Consider the following 17,616-nt stretch of genomic DNA (forward strand, 5'->3'; position numbering starts at 1 on the left):
CAGACAGACAGCCCTTTCAAACAAGTGCAAGTGCAGTTGAGGCTAGATATTACAATGGGGATTTCGGGCCCATCAAAATCCGTAGCAATAGCAAGAAAGAAAATCCACTGTACATGCAAACACCAACTCCAAGCTCGGTGTTGGAAAGAATCCTCAAACCTACTGTTATCGTGCCGTCTAGGCCGATAATTCAGCCGCTGATTGAGGAGATTGATGATTGACTTGAACCAAAAAGAAAAGAAGGTAGCTGCAACCTCTATATGGAAAGCGCATGTGCAGCAAGTACTGGACAAATTAGGGGAAGAGGAAGCGTGGGACACCTATGGAACTGAGGTTGTCCAAGAAGAAAAATACGAAGAGGATGAACTCCAAGTTGATGAATTGTTGATGACACCATCTCAAATGGAAGATGGCCAACACGAAGTGCAAGACCCGTTGGAAGAGATCAACTAAGGAGAATTTGATGATTCTAAGCTGGTGGTATATGTGAGCACATTGTTGGAAGAAGGAATTAAGCAAGATTTGATCAGCTTGTTAAGGGAGTGAGTAAGAAAACAGAAAGGCTAATATCCAGCGGGGAATTCGCCTTTGAGGCCACTTTGGCATTAGCTTGAATAATGAAGATTTGAGTTCATAGTAGCTTCCGGGCAATTTGAAAGGAAATCACATAGGTCACTGAGACATGGCTGGAAAGAGTTCCAGAGAACGGGGAGTTAAAGCTCACCAAACCAGACTACAACGCAGAATGGAGAGATAGCATAGCAGAATGAGAACACTGTGCGAACTACAGAAGGGCGTGGAAGTTTGGTTTTGATATAAGAGTAAGCTTACTGGCCACTTTTGTATATGTTTAATTCTTTATTTTGAGACTTCATGTGATGTAGGCCTTAGGGTCACCGATATAAATATCAGTTGTTTATGGTCCAATAATGAGACTGATCAAATGAAGTGGGCCAATAGGCCACTTTCATCATTTTGGAGGTATCTTGTTTCATTAGGGAGTCAGATGAGGAAATAAAAGCAAGTAGAGAGGCTGATATCCAGCGGGGAGTTCACCTCTGGGGACACTTTGGTGTTGGCTTGAATAATGAAAATCTGAATCCATAATATCCTTCGAGCAACTCGAAAGGAAGCTACATGGGATGTGATTTTAGGCCACCGAGACATGGGTGGAAAAAGTTCAAAATGCATGGAAGTTTGGTTTTGATATTGGAGTTGGCCTTATGGCCATTTTAACATATGTTTCATTTTGGATATCCTTGCTTGAGTACTGAGAAATATGGTAGCGAAAGTGGCCTCCACAGCCACTTTGGTGAGTTAATTTATGGTTTGAATAGTACCATGTCGAGAGCTGGTTTTTTTCACTTCTTGAAAGAGATTTTGAACGTGGGGAGTTGATCAGGTAGCCATTTGTGCATACTTTTTGATTGATATTCTTGTTGAATGTTATGAGAAATCATGGATAAAGTGGGCTACAAAGCCACTTTTACAAATTTGTATCGATTAAAGGAATGATAAGGTGTGGGGAGTTGGGCAAGCCGGCTTATGTTACAAGCAATGTGAGAAGGAAGTTGATTGGATTAACTCAGAATAAACTCCCCAACAACATCCAACATCACATTCAACTCATCTCCACTCCCCTACAACATCCAACACCACATTCAACCCATCCCCAATCACCAACAACATCCAACAATCAGGAGGACAAATCAACAGTCAACAATTAGTGAGCGGAGCCACCACATGCAAGAACAATAAGTAGACGTGTATGCGGAAAAGAAGTCCAACTGAAGTGCAATGCATGCAAATGGCTGCTTGGGTAAGGGGAATGTGACCCAAGTGATAGTGCAACACACAAAGAAAATATTAGAATTACCTCTTGGCTGCCAGTTCATGGTCATATGCACGTTCATTGAACAAGGGAGCTAGTGATCTAGCGGGGAGTTATGCCAACACATGGCTTGAATCAGTTGTTTGTCGGTGGGGTACACAAAACCACCCAACTCCCCACACAAAATCGATAATAACAAAGAAACAAATGGCAGTGGTGAACCGGGGAACCACGACAGTTGGGGAGTCGGTCTAGCGAAAAATGACAACGACAAAATTTTAATGTATTCTGGTTTAGGCAAAGTCACAAACACCATGAAGGCACAATGGTGATCAAAATAACATGGGTTGGCACGACCGACGTAGTAGAAGAAACAAGGGACGAAGGTGAAGATAAGATGGTGACTTTCGTAGAAAATGCACCCGTGGACTTCGAACCAGGGTGCGTGCGATGAAGAAGTGCCTGCAGCTGTGATGTGGTCTAGAAAAAAAGAAACCGGTGAAGAGGGATGGTTGCCAGATTTTCAAACTTAGAAACTGAATGAAGAAAGTGATGGTGTAAGATTGTGTGAGATTATGCAAGATAAACAATGAGCAGTAGATGAACGTGGTGAAAGGGAGAAAGAAAGGAAGAATGAAAGGAGCTGGAAAGTCTGAGTTTTCATAGAAGAGGGAATTGCAAGGGCTGAAGCGCAAAGTTTAGCAGTGAATTGGGCTTGATTGGGCTTGAGTGTTTAACCCAATACTACGGGCTAAATTCAAGGGATAAATGCTTGTGGGCCGCTCAAGGTAAACAAGTTGGAACTTTTATATACAAGCATTTTGGCCCAATGGGCCAATGCTTGCGGGAGACATTTGTTTGTACCAAAAATTAAATTGGGCCCAATTCATTGTCTAAGCCCAAAAATTTAAATTAATAGAGAAAAACAAGAGGCTCATTAGTGTATTTAAATAAGAAGATAACGTCCAAGCAAGGAGATCGTGGAAAGAGAAGGAAATCTTGGGAGAAAATGGGAGAAGATCGTGGGTCATGGGGGAGTGGAGAGAACTTCTCACATTCAGAAAAAAATGATCGGCAAAGAACTCTAAACACACACAACTCAACTCTACAGATAAATCTGCAAATACTCTCTGCAAAAAAATTCAATCTTCAAGTTTTAGTTTTTCAAGCGTTTCAATATATTTCTAGCATTTTACGTCTTCTCATTCTAGATTTCAGCAAGAATTTATTATATTTTTTATGTCTTTGATGAATTCCTACAGTTTTGTAAATTCAAAATCATGTCAGGGGTTTATTTGCATCAATTTCCAATAGTTTTCTTTATTTTTGGCATTGCATTTGTTTTAGGAGACTATAACTGACGGTCGAATTTAGAATTCACGTCGTTTGAATTTTTAGAAGTTAGATTTTTTTTTTCATTTTCACACATCGGTGCATTTTCGCACCTGGCACGCCCGCAACACCAAATATTGTGCAAACACGATCACATGCAATTATTTTTAATACTATTCGAATAATCGAATATTTGTCGTTTTAAAAAATATTATAAACGACGATAATAATATATCTTAAATCCGATCTAATAAAGCAGATCCGTCGGGTCGTGGACGTTGGGATTAGTTGGTGGTTGCACTTTTTGTTGGGTTTGTTGCACACACCATCATCATAGAACCGTAATATGTAATCGATATTTGTGCCTTTTTCCTTTGAAAAAAATTTTCGTCTTAATAAATGTTGCCAAAAATTATATTAAAGTTAATAATTTTGAAGATGCATTTTGTTTTATAATCTTTGGTTCCTTTTTAAAATTGTGAATTATTTAATTATTTGATATATATATATATATATATATATATATATATATATATATATATTGTCCACTCATCACACCAACAAATGATGTGTAACTCACCTATTAGATGTACAGATGAACGACATTTCATTGGTAGGTATGGAGGTGAGCACGATGGGTGGTCAATATATCAAAACTGTATATTTATATATACGGAGATTGTTATTTGCATTCTGAAAAATATGAATCCCTTTTTTTAAAAAAATATATATAATTTATCTTTGTAAGTTTTACACAAAACATTATATCTTACATAAACTACAAGATACTTTTATATACAATAAATACATAAAAAATATGAGAAATTGGCCTTCAGTCCTCAGCCGTCGTTTTTTTTTTTGTGTTCAGTCTTTGGGTACTTTTTTAGTACCACATTTCCACATGAAGTGTACCATATTTTGTATGACATAGTACCACAATTTTGTGGGTAGGGAATGAATCCAAAAAAATGTTTTGATTGGGGGTTTTCACCAACTTCCCCTAAAAAATAATCAATTTTTAAAAGTAAAACTAATTTTCTAATTAGAAAACCTTTTATCTCAATCGTTTTAAAATATAATAATTGTAATAGTTTTTAAAAATTTATTTTTACAAAATTTTATGATGTTATATCAATTTATATAACTATATGTCTTAACAACCGAACTAATAGTTTAAAGATATTCTACTATTTTCAATTTTCAAAAGTGTAGTAATACTATATTATATTAATATTTGATTATTAATTTGATTTAATCAAAGCTTCTATACACTTCCCGTAAATTCGAGACATAGAAAAAATATTAAAGTTGTCGACTTAAAAGTTAAAATTTCATATTATATAATTTATTCGAAGCAATTTTTTTTTTAATATAATTTGATTACAGGTAAAACTAAAATTTTAAAATCTTTTTAATTTAATACTTCTGATAGTTATAGTTAATACAGAAAAGTAAAAGTTTAGCAATCAATTTCTTTTGTTTTGAAAATTATTCAATCAAAATTGTACATATAAAGAAGTAAAGAACGTTATAGTTACTAATATTATTTCGGAATATAAATAATATTATATATATAGATATATATATTAATTTTTATCTATTCTTCATCAATCATGTATACCTATCATTCTGTCATATAATAACACTCATCTACTGAATATAATGATATATCAAATTATATAATTATTAAATAAATGTCATTTCAATTGATGACACAGTTTTGAGTAACATAACAAAATTTATATATATATATATTAAAATAATCCATAAAATCCTCGGTAGACCGGAAGGAAGGTTGGCACTCCAATTTTCACCTACAGGGCTCCACTTGCCGGCCCTCATGCCTCAAAGTTGCCGATCAAGCTCCGGCCGATTTACGAAATCTCCTTCGCTCAATATAACCATCTTTCCCCTTGTTACATGTCAGAATTTGTCATTTCATTCATATTTTACTGTGCCGGAACGTTCCTTGCCATCACTGCTCCTGCATGGATGATTCTGTATTCCAATAGAAAGAAAAAAATAATCAAACCCATGAATAATCAGTTGATTCTAGAGTCTGGGGTCATCGGAGATTTGCCGGAGAGGCTGAGTTTGGTTGACATGTCCAAAGACGGTGAATGTTTTATCATTTTTCCTATTTCTTTTGATGAGTATGTGTTGCTATCTGCCGTTCTTTAGAGTAGAATGGATAATGCTCTTTGGCAGCTCTGTAATTGACTGAATTGTGAATCCTTTGCATGTTTTTTTGTTTTGTTTTCTTACTGCATGGTTGTCTGATATTCACATTTTGGTCCCTGAGTTTTCGTTTAAAATATGGGGATGATATTTTCGGCTGTTTCCAACTCTGGTTGAGTTAAAATTTGTCTTGTAAGTGTATTGATGTGCTAGTGGGATGTGAATTTACACGATGGATGAAGCATCCAGGCAGAAGATGAAGATGAGAATTCAATATTTTGTATTTAGGATCAAGCTCCAGCTGCGCTTGCGGGCAGCCATGACTGGTGATGACGTTGCTACTTGCTACTCGATTTTGTTTGAATATATAGTGAGCCAAGAGCTAAGTTTCAATTGCGGCCCATCTGGGTCGATTATTACTTATTTATTCGGTGTTTGTTGGATTAAAAGATATCAGGTCATCTTAGGTTTGCTTTCAGATTGATTCCAACCGACTAGGATTTTAAATCCATTGTTATAATTGACTCTTAAGCTCAATATTGTAATGGATGGATTTGAAATCAACATAAACACATGAATTTTTCTAAGCAATTCATTGAAATCATGGATTTGTAATACAAGCACACTCCTATGACGAACTTACAACTTTGAGTCAGTACCAGATTTGAGGTTGGGGTTAAGTATGGAAGATTCATATGTTGATGCTATATCACCCTGTTTGAGTGGGATATTGGGGAAGAAAAATTGATGTTGTAGAAAATGATTACTTAGGATCACCTGAAAGAAAAAAGATAAATCCGATGAGTGGCCGAAGCTACGTATTTTCTGTACTTTCTTGACTCGAGCAAGTCATCAGATAAACTTTCAAAGTGTATGTTGCCAATTTTTCTCGTTAGTGAAGTGTTTTGCTGGTGATTTGGAAAGATTAAGGACATATTGTATTGTGAACTATTGTGTTAGTGCAAGGATTGGGTAGATTTGCCTAGTAATCTCGTTTGCCATTGCTGTCATTCTTGCTTGCTTGGCTTAAGTGAGTTATATTCAGAAAATATAATCCAACACAATTTTGATCAAACGTGAGAGGGTGATAGGCTTGAGTGTGCAATTCTACCCGCACGAGGGTTGAAAAAGTTAGCAATAATCTGCTGCGTTGCTTAACCCCTTTTCATGATTCCATCATTGATAGATGCATAAGAGTCACTTGAATCCATTTTTATTATTCAGTCTTATTTTAGAAACATTCATCAGAGCCAGGTTCCATATTCTTGATTATGCTTTAGCACAACACTGATAAATGAGAGCTTCCCTGTATCCTGTTTTAGATTTTTATGCGTACTTAATTTTCTTAGAAGGAAACCATAAGCCTGTAACTGTCCCTGTATTGTGCAGGCTCGTCAAATATCACCTCGGCTAACAAACTGATATCTTTTTCTCACTGTTGTTACGAAATTTCTATTTGCAGTATGCTCTCAAATAATCAAAAGTAGCAGAATCACCACTGCAGATGCAGAATATGCAGAAGAATTGCAGTTTCACGAAGCATTATTGGTTTCTCTTGTCACAGCTGCCCCACCAAATGATGCATCTTCATCAGTGCAAGAACCTATTCCCAACCCTGAAATGCTAAATTATGAACAATTGCTCGAGGATTCACCTCTAAGCTTCTGTGAAATTTGTTTAGAGAACAAAGAAAGCTGGCAGATGTTCGAGAACGACAAATGCTCGCACTCCTTTTGTTATGAATGCACATCCAACCATATCATCTCCAAGATTCGAGAAAATCTGAAAATCATCCCTTGCCCTGCTTTATACTGCAAGACCATACTAAATTTTGAAGCTTGCCAGATGATGGTCCCGGATGACATACTCGTAAAATGGCACGAGTTGCTATGTCTATCGCTGATTCCCGACTCCCAGAAGCTATATTGCCCTTTTCTTGACTGTTCAGCCTTGCTCGTAAATGATTCAGGGGTAGTTTTGAAGAAGATAGAATGTATTTCGTGCAAGAGATCGTTTTGTGCGGAATGTCATGTCCCGTGGCATTCTGAGTTCACCTGCAAGGAATTCCAGAAGCTTTATGCAAGAAAGGGACGGGGGAAAGACGAGAAGATAGTGAAGAAACTTGCTGAGAAGAAGAACTGGATGAAATGCCCCAAATGCAAGATGTATATCGAAAAGGCCGAGGGGTGCGTGCATATGACTTGCAGGTGTGAGCATGAATTCTGCTACAGATGTGGATCAAAGTGGACTGAGAATCATGGTGGCTGCAAACAGAAGCGGTAGAGCCAGCAAGAAACGTATGTTGATTAAAACAGGGTTGGATTCTACTTCTTTTGAATGTGTTCACAAAAAAATGTTTCAGTTCAAAGAAACAAAAGTCTTTGTTTTTTAAAAAAAAATTGTTCCAGGTATTAGATTAATTGTAAATAAAAATATATTTTTTTATTATTATTAACTTGAAATATTTTAGGAAAAAGAACTTAAAGCAGTAAGTTGGATTGATCAGTATATGTACATAGAAGAGTTATACGTATAATTATAGATATATGATTATTTGTATGAATATAGATTATCTTGCAAATCTATATTGATATAGATTCATATTATATTACTTGACTTTATTTGTAAATAAAACTCGACCACATGGACCATAAGTCATCCTCTACGTCTATTTTCACATCAAACGTCAACTTAAAATATTGTATCAAACACAATCTCAAAATTGGATTTTAATATTTTCTCAAAGTAAATTGAACTGAATGCATCATAACTCAACATTTGAGTTTCCTCCCCTCAAAAATAATTCACTTAAGTTGGTTAAATCTCGACCTTAATCAACTGTTACTTTTTCTAAATATTTGAGTTTGAGAAGATTTACAAACCGGATTTAAGAGTAGTTAACTGTGAAAGTCATTTTCTCGACTGGACAGATGCGACTGGACCACTTAAAAATAATTTTCAAAGCACAGAAAGGTCCGGCAAGATCTAGGTAATGATATAATCAAAAGACTGTGTTTTTAACAAAGTAAACCGGAGAAATGGGGTAAAGAAAGTAACACAACGAATTTTTATGGAAGTTTGTAGATTTAATTCTTTTACTACTCATCTTCTTCCTCTGGTCATGGTGCATGGGTCGTTAGGATGATCTAGCATGAGCCGTAGTCCATGCTCATACACCGTCACTCATAGAATATCTCACCCCTATATAGTAAGTAGCTTCTTTCGTCCTTCCTCAATACTTAAACCCAGGAATCTAGGTACTTAAGCTTGGAGGTCCTGGATTCAAGTGTTAGGCAAGGCGAAAGAAATCATTTTCCAAGGGTGAGATATTTTATGAGTGACGGTGTATGGCTTGGGCTACGGCACATGCTGGATCATCCTAACGACTCATGACCATTGTTGTGCATGAGTGCTAAGGCTCATGTTGGTTCAACCTAATAGCTCATGATCGTTAGACAACCAATTCGATTGAACCGACGGTCGGACTTGCGCTTCAACTGTATCAACTGTACTTAAACTATTAGATAATCATAGTCGACGCTAACGTCACTGCTCATGTCTCTATTACATAACCGTATATGAGATTTTCACTTCGCTCCTCATAGGTCACAAATAAGGACCGAAAAGTTATTATATAAAATAACAGTAATATAATACAATAGATAATATATTTTAAATATCTTAAATGTGTATTTATAAATAATAATAAAATATTTATGCAAGTTTAAAATCTAACAATATAAATATAATCAAATATATATTTTTAAAAAACTAATTAATAAATCAAAATAAGGTCTAATATTTCTAAATAATATTTTTAATAAAGTTCACAATCAAAATAACAATATATAACAAATAAATAATAAATTTTAAATATAAAAATAATTTTTTTTGTATAAAAATAAAAATGATTTTTAAAAAAAATTAAAATTTTTGAACATTAGACTTATTCTTGATTGGTTTTGATCGGTTGTGACCGGTCCAACCGGTTCTTATCAGTCTGACATGTCTAATGGTTTTTCAGTATTTTCTGGACCGAATCCGTGACCGATTTATGATACAACTAATCGAACGAAAAGTGCGATCCGATTTTAAAAACACTAATTATACGTCCATGCATGAAAAGGTACGATTATTGTTTTAGGATAACTTATCTGGATTATTCTAAAGCTTTAAATAAAGGCTACGTCGTCTTTATGTCACATAAACCAAAAGCATCTTATTTTATTTTTTAAAAAGATAAATAAATTTTTACAGTCATGCACCAATATGCCGTGGGCATGCCATTTAAGTCAAGGGAAAATTAGTTTTTTTAAAAAAAAAAATTATTTTGACTTTTAATTTTTAAATATTCTTAATTCAATTGTTGATGTTGTAGAACTAAAAATGGTAATATGATGTCAAAAATTGCTGATTTGTCAGATGTATATAAAATTGAACCAAAATAGCCGAAAATATAAAATTAGTGATAAAATTAGTGTCAAAACTAAACTTGGAAAATTTAATGAACCAAAACCCAAAATTAAACAAGATAATAGACAAATAAAATCATTTTCCTTTAATTCAATTTTTTTAAGTTTAATTAAAGAATCGGGAAAAAATGGTTTATATTAAATACAACCTCGATATTTTATTAAGTTTCATCTAAAAAAACATATTGTTTAGATGTCGTTTGCCAAGTGATTATTTGGTGGAACATCAATATATGAATAGAGTTGGTTTTCCATAAGACAGTGTTATGAGACAATATTAATGAGATGATCGAGTCGATCAAATATATATTAAGAGTAAAATTAATATTTTTTGTATAAAAAATAATATCTCTCATTAATCTGATTAGGTAGAAATATGTCTTACAAGATTAATATGTGAGATAGTCTTTGATGTAAAAATGACGACTTATACAAGAAAAACTGAAAGAGAAATTTTATTTATTAATTAAATAGAGATTTTTTTTCCATTCGATAACTTTTTCCACCTCAACTAGAGAGGAAGATGATTAGGAAAATTAAGACATATAATTAGGGATGTAAACGAACCAAACTGTTTGTGAGCATTCGAAACTCGATTCGATAAAAGCTCGTTTGAGCTCTTTTAAGGAGGCTCGTTAAGATAAACAAACCAAACTCAAGCTTTACAGTATTCGGCCCGTTAGCTCGTGAACATGTTCGTGTAGTTCATGAGTAATCTTTTAGATGAAAAAATAATAGTTTTGATATTTGATTTATTGATTTTGCATATTATTGAAATATATAGAAAAATATATTAAATTTATTTATTATAATAAATTTACGATTTTTAATAAGAATAATATATTTTTCTTTAAATATATAATTTAATTTTTAATTAATTTAATGAAAATTTAAATGTATAATTCATATTTATTAAGCTTGTTTAGGCTCGATAAAGTCTTGAATAAGCTCATGAGCCATGCATATATTCGTTAAATAAAGCCCGAGCTCCGCTCGATTATAAACGAACAAAGCTCAAACATTCCAGAATTCGGCTCGGCTCGACTCGACTCGATTACATCCCTACATATAATTGTCGTTGAAGCATTTAGACTGCACGGGAGTGATTTTTTAATTTATTTTTTCATTTTGTGACCTTCATGGGTCAACTATAAATATTATATTATCCGATCGATTATGTATATAATTTGTTTTATTTTTCTTCAATTTAAAGACAATTAATTTTGGTATAATTATAAATTTCACCATCAAATTATAAGATGGATGGCTCTCCTTTTGGGTCCACCATTAAATAATAATAAGATGGATGGCTATGTGAAAACAAGTATAAAAATTAGGCTGTACAGAAATAGACCAAATTTGGTATACATAAATGTTTGAAATAATATTTATGTGAATTTCTCCTAAGTTGGTTAATGCAATACAAATAGAAATCTACTATTTGTTTGATATATACTAATATAATAATTATACACACTCACTTTGTGTGTGTTTCTATTCTATGAGTGAGTCTTATGTGAGACCGTCTCACGGGTCATAATCCGTGAGACGGGTCAACCCTACCCATATTCACAATAAAAAGTAATACTCTTAGCATAAAAAGTAATACTTTTTCATGGGTGACCCAAATAAGAGATCCGTCTCACAAATACGACCCGTGAGACCGTCTCACACAAATTTTTGCCCTATTCTATATATACAAAAAATAAATGTTGACCTGTAATAGATTAAACAATTTAATGTCATGATATATGTAGGTGATTTAGGCATGCTAAACGGTTTCGGGGTTCCGCTTTTGACGGATTCCAGATTCACCGGCGCCAGAACTGGTTCCAGATCCAAGCAATCCGACCCACTACCCAAACCGGTAGTTGATGGACCAGTTCTAGGTCTGTTCCAACTGATATTGAGTGGACTACTTGAAGGCAATTTTTTTTTCTTCTTTTAATTTTTTTTAACTTGTTTCTGTTTTGGATCGGATCCGGACTTACCGGTTCCATAATGATTAAACTCCCCTGATCCTTTCACTAATGGATTCGGGGCACTTTCCGAACCAGTTACGTCGAACCGGTTTCAGTTTTGGGTTGATCGACATGTTAAAATATCATAATTTTACTTGTCTATCCATGCTATGCCATATATATTTTTAAATTTCTTATTATATTTAATTTTTAAATATTCAGCTTATAAATTTTCACACTTTTTAAAACAATTTTATTTTTTAAATATATTATAAATTAAATTTTTATATGCACGTGTACACGAAAACATTAGTTACAATAAATGATGAGTATGGAGTGACTATATTAATATCATAGTGTGTTCATGAATGACCATATTATTTCTAATAGAAAAAAAAAATCAATAAATTATTATAAACTACAATAAATTTTAGAAGTAACGAAAAAAATTAGCCAACTTAAATAATTAAGTCATTCATTATCAAATAAGAAACACCAACTTATGCACACAAAACATGTATTTTCAAAACCGTACCGACCGGGAATCGATCGTGACTCCGGTCCAAAAAGTGCTACAAAACCATTTGATCGATCAAATCGGTTAAGAATCGGTCCGATAGATTCGCACATTTTAATTTTAAAAAAAATCAAATTTTTTTATTTTTATTTTCAAATAATTATTTTTTATATTTAAAATTTAATTTTTAGTTATATATAATTATTTTGATTTTGAACTTTACTAAAAATAGTATTTTAGTAATATTAGACTTTATTTTGATTTATTTATTTTTAAATATATATATATATATAATTATATGTATATTGTTATTTTTAACTTGCATAAAAAAAATTATTTATATATACTTATTTAACATATTTAGAATTTAAATATCATTTACTATATTAATTATTATTGTACAAATTATAACTGTTTTGGGTCCAACCAATAAGACTCGTTGAACTATTTTTTAAGATAAATCGGTCAATCATCGGTCCGATTGAAAACATTGCATAGAATTACTAACGCAGATTTAAATATTTTGGGAACAAAATTACCGAATATACCAAGATGTGGACACAATGAGGACTCGTAACTCTAAATTTTACCAATTAAGAAAGCAAGTGTAAATGAATCGAAACGGAATTATCGAATTTGAGTCGAACTTGAATATGTTCAAACTTTTTTTAACCGAACTCGAGCTCAAATTTTTTTGTTCATAGTTTGCAAACGTTGGGCGAGCTTTAATATTTTATTAATATAATATAGCTATATATTTCGAACATTTATTTCAAGCAGGTCCCGAACATGTTCAGAATATAACTAATTTGAGCCTAAAAATTTTTCTTCTCTCAATTCGGTTCATTTCACCACAAAATGAGACTGCTTCCCGCGCTGACCATATGATAGCATTGAGTAGTCTTGATAACCAACAAGCTCACAAGCCAAATCTCACCCTCAAGTGTTATCAGACTTTTAATTTTCCCCATCTCTTATGTTTTGTGGTTGGGTAAGAACGAATGATGAGACATTAATTGATTAAAGTCGCGAAAATATACGTCTTTCCATGATCTTAGCCCTGAGTTCCAACGAGCTAGGTGACTCTGGTACCTTTAAGGCCTTGCCAAGGTGACAAAGAACACGCTATATGTATAGTAAACAAGATACAAGATGCACACAGAATCGAATGATTCAGAAATAAGTGGCCATGATCAACGTCCTCCGTGCGAAAATATCGAACAAACTGCGAGCTAGCAAACATCTATTTGATATAAAGCTATCGATCATGCTTGATGTTATTATTCTGTAGTGGGAGAGTATAGGCATAAAGCTTCTTTATGCAAATATATGCGCCTCTTTAAATTTATCTCAATCAATACAACAATGCAAGAACCTCCTTTTTCTTCTTTTCTTTAGATTTTTTTGATCTTATTGCTTTATATGTCTCTTGTCTTCCTCTCCTCATCCTTTGCAGCAACAAAAATAGCTAAAACTTGGGCCTCGATCATGTGTAGTATGGTTTTGGCACGTTCATTTTTCCTTTTTCTGATCGTGTTCCCGTCTTTTCGTTCTTGCCTTGCTACCATTGAGATTCAGTCTCGGTTCTTTGATATTGCAAAGAGTACACTCTTGGGGAATTATTCAGCCAAATGGGACGACGGCGGTTATTGCAACTATACCGGGATATCTTGTGATGATCAAGAAAATGTTGTGCAGATTGATATCTCTGGATGGTCTCTGTCTGGGAAATTTCCTGTTGATCAAGTCTGCTCCTTTCTTCCGAAACTACGGGTTCTTCGTGCAGGAAACAACAACTTTAATGAAACCTTCCCTCGTGGCATCGTGGCGTGTATTTTGTTGGAAGAACTAAACATGAGTTCTACACGTTCCACAGGTTCATTACCAGATTTCTCTCCCTTGAAAGCTTTAAAGATTCTTGATCTTTCTTACAACCGTTTTTCTGGTGACTTCCCTTTATCAATCGTAAATCTCACAAATCTTGAGGTGCTGAATTTTAACGAAAACGAAGGGTTCAGCTTGTGGAAACTGCCACACAACATATCAAGTTTGATCAAACTTCAGTCCATGGTGCTGACAACTTGTATGTTGTTTGGCGAAATCCCGGGCACTATAGGAGACATGAGTTCCTTGATTGATCTTGAATTGAGTGGCAATTATCTGACGGGACGAATTCCTAAAGAACTTGGAAAGCTAGAGAATTTGAAGCAGCTGGAACTTTACTACAACCAACTCGATGGGGAAATACCTGAGGAGCTTGGAAATCTGACAGAACTAGAAGACTTAGACATGTCTGTAAACAAATTCAGTGGCAGTATACCAGAATCCATATGTCGGCTCCCAAATCTGAAAGTTTTTCAACTTTACAACAATAGTCTGACAGGGGAAATCCCAGCTATTATTGCGAATTTGACAACATTAAACACGTTGTCCCTTTACGACAACTTCTTGACTGGTGAAGTCCCAAAAAATCTTGGAAAATCATCAGCCATGGTTGCCTTGGATTTGTCTGAGAATCGTCTTTCTGGGAAACTTCCGGAAGGGTTGTGCAGCGGAGGGAAACTGAACTACCTGCTCATGCTTCAGAACTCGATCTCTGGTGAACTGCCGGGAAGTTACGCAAAATGTGAGTCTTTAATCCGTTTTCGTGTTAGCGGTAATGATTTGGAAGGAAATATACCAGAAGGGATTTTTAGTCTTGCTCATGTTTCGATAATCGATTTGGCATATAATCATTTGAGTGGTTATATTCCAAGATCCATTGAAAATGCCAAGAACTTATCAGAACTTTTCATGCAAGGAAACAAGATTTCAGGTGTTATCCCATCTGAAATCTCTCTTGCTGTGAACTTGGTTAAAATTGATCTTAGTAACAATATTTTGTCCGGTCCCATACCTTCGGAAATTGGAGACTTGAGATTGCTCAATCTTCTTCTTCTACAAAGTAACAACCTGAGTTCTTTGATCCCCGAATCGCTTTCTTCACTGAAATCTCTCAATGTTCTTGATCTGTCAAGTAATATGTTTACCGGAGAAGTCCCAGAAAGGCTGAGTGAACTGCTTCCCAATTCTTTAAACTTATCGAACAATCATCTTTCAGGACCGATTCCTATGTCATTCATAAAGAGTGGATTGTTGAAGTTTTTTTCGGGCAATCCAAGCTTATGTATGCCTTCTAACCGTTACTCTTCTGATCATAACTTTCCCGTATGTTCCCAAGTTTATAACCGGAAGAAAATAAACCATGCTTGGCTTATCGGGTGGGTCTCTTTAGGAATAGTAGTTCTTGGAACCATCCTGTTTCTAAAAAGATGTCTAAGCAAAGACGAGAAAATGTTTGAAAAAGATGATACAGTTTCATCGTCAGTTTTTTCATATGATTTCAAGTGTTTCCACCTGTTAACCTTTGATCAACATGAGATCATGGTGGCCATGATTGAGAAAAACATTGTGGGATATGGAGGATCTGGGACCGTTTACAAGGTTCATCTGAAACATGGGGAATTTGTCGCTGTCAAGAAACTCTGGACCAGTCGAAAAGCTAAAGATTCACCTCCTGAGGACCAGTTGATTCTTGATGAAGGACTCAAAACTGAGGTTGAGACTCTAGGTAGCATTAGGCACAAGAATATTGTAAAATTGTACTGCTATCTTTCCAGTCCAGAATGCAGCTTACTTGTATATGAATACATGACAAATGGGAACCTCTGGAATGCACTTCACAAAGAAAAAAACTTCATCTTGGATTGGCCTAAAAGACACCAGATAGCGCTAGGGATTGCTCAGGGATTGGCGTATCTTCACCACGATTTGTTGTTTCCCATTATCCATCGAGATATCAAATCTACGAACATACTTTTGGACGCTGATTACCAGCCGAAAGTCGCAGATTTTGGGATAGCTAAGGTTTTGCAGGCTGGGGAATCAAAGGATTCTACTACAACTGTTATTGCAGGAACTTATGGCTACTTGGCACCAGGTTACATTCTTGATCATCTGAGCTTTGCGATTCTTCAATGTCATTTTAAGGGCGAGTTTGAATTCATAAACAGTACTGAGTCCAAAAAAAATCGTTTATTAGGCTTTCAAATAAAGTGTTATCTAAACAACTTTCTTATCTAAAAATGCACTCTAAGTCTCTTTATTTTTGTGCCAGAATATGCCTTTTCCTCCAAGGCGACGACTAAGTGTGACGTGTACAGTTTTGGGGTGGTGCTAATGGAACTACTAACTGGTAGAAAGCCTGTTGCAGCAGAGTTTGGTGAGAACAAGAACATCATATATTGGGTTGCCACTAAGGTGGAGACTAAGGAAGGGGCGTTGGAGGTACTCGACAGACGAGTATCGGGGTTTTTCAAAGAAGAGATGATCAAAGTTCTTCTAATCGCCATACGTTGCACCTGTAGGACCCCTGCTTTACGTCCCACAATGAATGAGGTCGTTCAGTTGTTGATCGAGGCAGGTCCGTGCCGATTTGAATGTTGCATGGCATCAAACAAGCTGAAGAAAACTGCGGACACCACCACCAAGCCTAAAAATAGCTTTGATCTGTGATGTTTTTAAGTCAGACATGGGGTATGGCTTATTGAAACTTGAAAGCGTTGCATAAAAGGATAAGCTATAGTATTTATCGGGCAGTCTTTAATTTTCTAACATAAGTGGGAGTACACATGATACTACTCTCTGGTCTTTGCAGTTGCTTATTGTAAATATTTTGAACATTTTTGACCAGGCTAGCAAAGTGTGTGTGTGTGAACATTTTTTGACTAGAGAGAACAGATACAAAACAAGAGTGATCAGATCGATCAAAGTACGACCTCTTGATAAAAATAAAACCACCAAGATCGAATATGAAACTGCATTAAACTCGTTTCATCTACTCTAGCAAGTCCTTGATCTTGTTTTGGTGCATGAAAATAATAATAGATTTGTGAATTTGTTCGAATGTGTTTCATGTTCTAGATCACAGCAACATATGAAAATGCCCCTTCATGATAGTCAGTCCATAATAAGTTAACACATTCAACATCAACGTATTGGACGTACAATTTTATCACATCCAAAAGATAGACGTCACGTCGGTGCGATGCTAGATATGTGTGATAATATATATAATGAAATTTATGTAAGCAACACCAATAAATTGGAGACGCTTGGACCATGATGATCATCATTATTGGACCAAAAAAAAGGAAATAATTCTCTAGATTTTATTTTATTGCAACTTATTTCCCCATTCTTTTTTTTAAAGGTGAAAGAAGTCCAATCAAATGAAAGTGATTATAAAGAAAAAGAATGTGCTGATTCGGAGGGACTCCTTTTAAC

At 34.7% G+C, this 17,616-nt stretch overlaps 2 protein-coding genes across 4 annotated transcripts; both read left to right on the top strand.

The window, feature by feature from the left end:
• Positions 1-4,923: 4,923 nt before the first annotated feature.
• On the top strand, positions 4,924-7,811 carry LOC140832804 (E3 ubiquitin-protein ligase RSL1-like). Of its 3 annotated transcripts, none has more exons than XM_073197006.1 (2): positions 4,924-5,279; positions 6,804-7,804. In XM_073197006.1, the coding sequence occupies exons 1-2, from the start codon at positions 5,084-5,086 to the stop codon at positions 7,622-7,624; spliced, it is 1,017 nt and encodes a 338-aa protein (XP_073053107.1). In that variant the 5' UTR covers positions 4,924-5,083; the 3' UTR covers positions 7,625-7,804. The 3 variants fall into 3 exon arrangements, with proteins under 3 accessions (XP_073053107.1, XP_073053108.1, XP_073053109.1); XM_073197007.1 differs by having other exon boundaries at positions 5,112-5,667; positions 6,804-7,811; XM_073197008.1 differs by having other exon boundaries at positions 5,137-5,316; positions 6,804-7,809.
• A 5,777-nt stretch (positions 7,812-13,588) lies between these two features.
• On the top strand, positions 13,589-16,921 carry LOC140832803 (receptor protein-tyrosine kinase CEPR1-like). The gene is made up of 2 exons (XM_073197005.1): positions 13,589-16,270; positions 16,448-16,921. The coding sequence occupies exons 1-2, from the start codon at positions 13,714-13,716 to the stop codon at positions 16,843-16,845; spliced, it is 2,955 nt and encodes a 984-aa protein (XP_073053106.1). The 5' UTR covers positions 13,589-13,713; the 3' UTR covers positions 16,846-16,921.
• The last annotated feature ends 695 nt before the right edge of the window (positions 16,922-17,616 follow it).

This window comes from Primulina eburnea, chromosome 5, assembly GCF_022965805.1.
Source record: "Primulina eburnea isolate SZY01 chromosome 5, ASM2296580v1, whole genome shotgun sequence".
Taxonomy (NCBI): domain Eukaryota; kingdom Viridiplantae; phylum Streptophyta; class Magnoliopsida; order Lamiales; family Gesneriaceae; genus Primulina; species Primulina eburnea.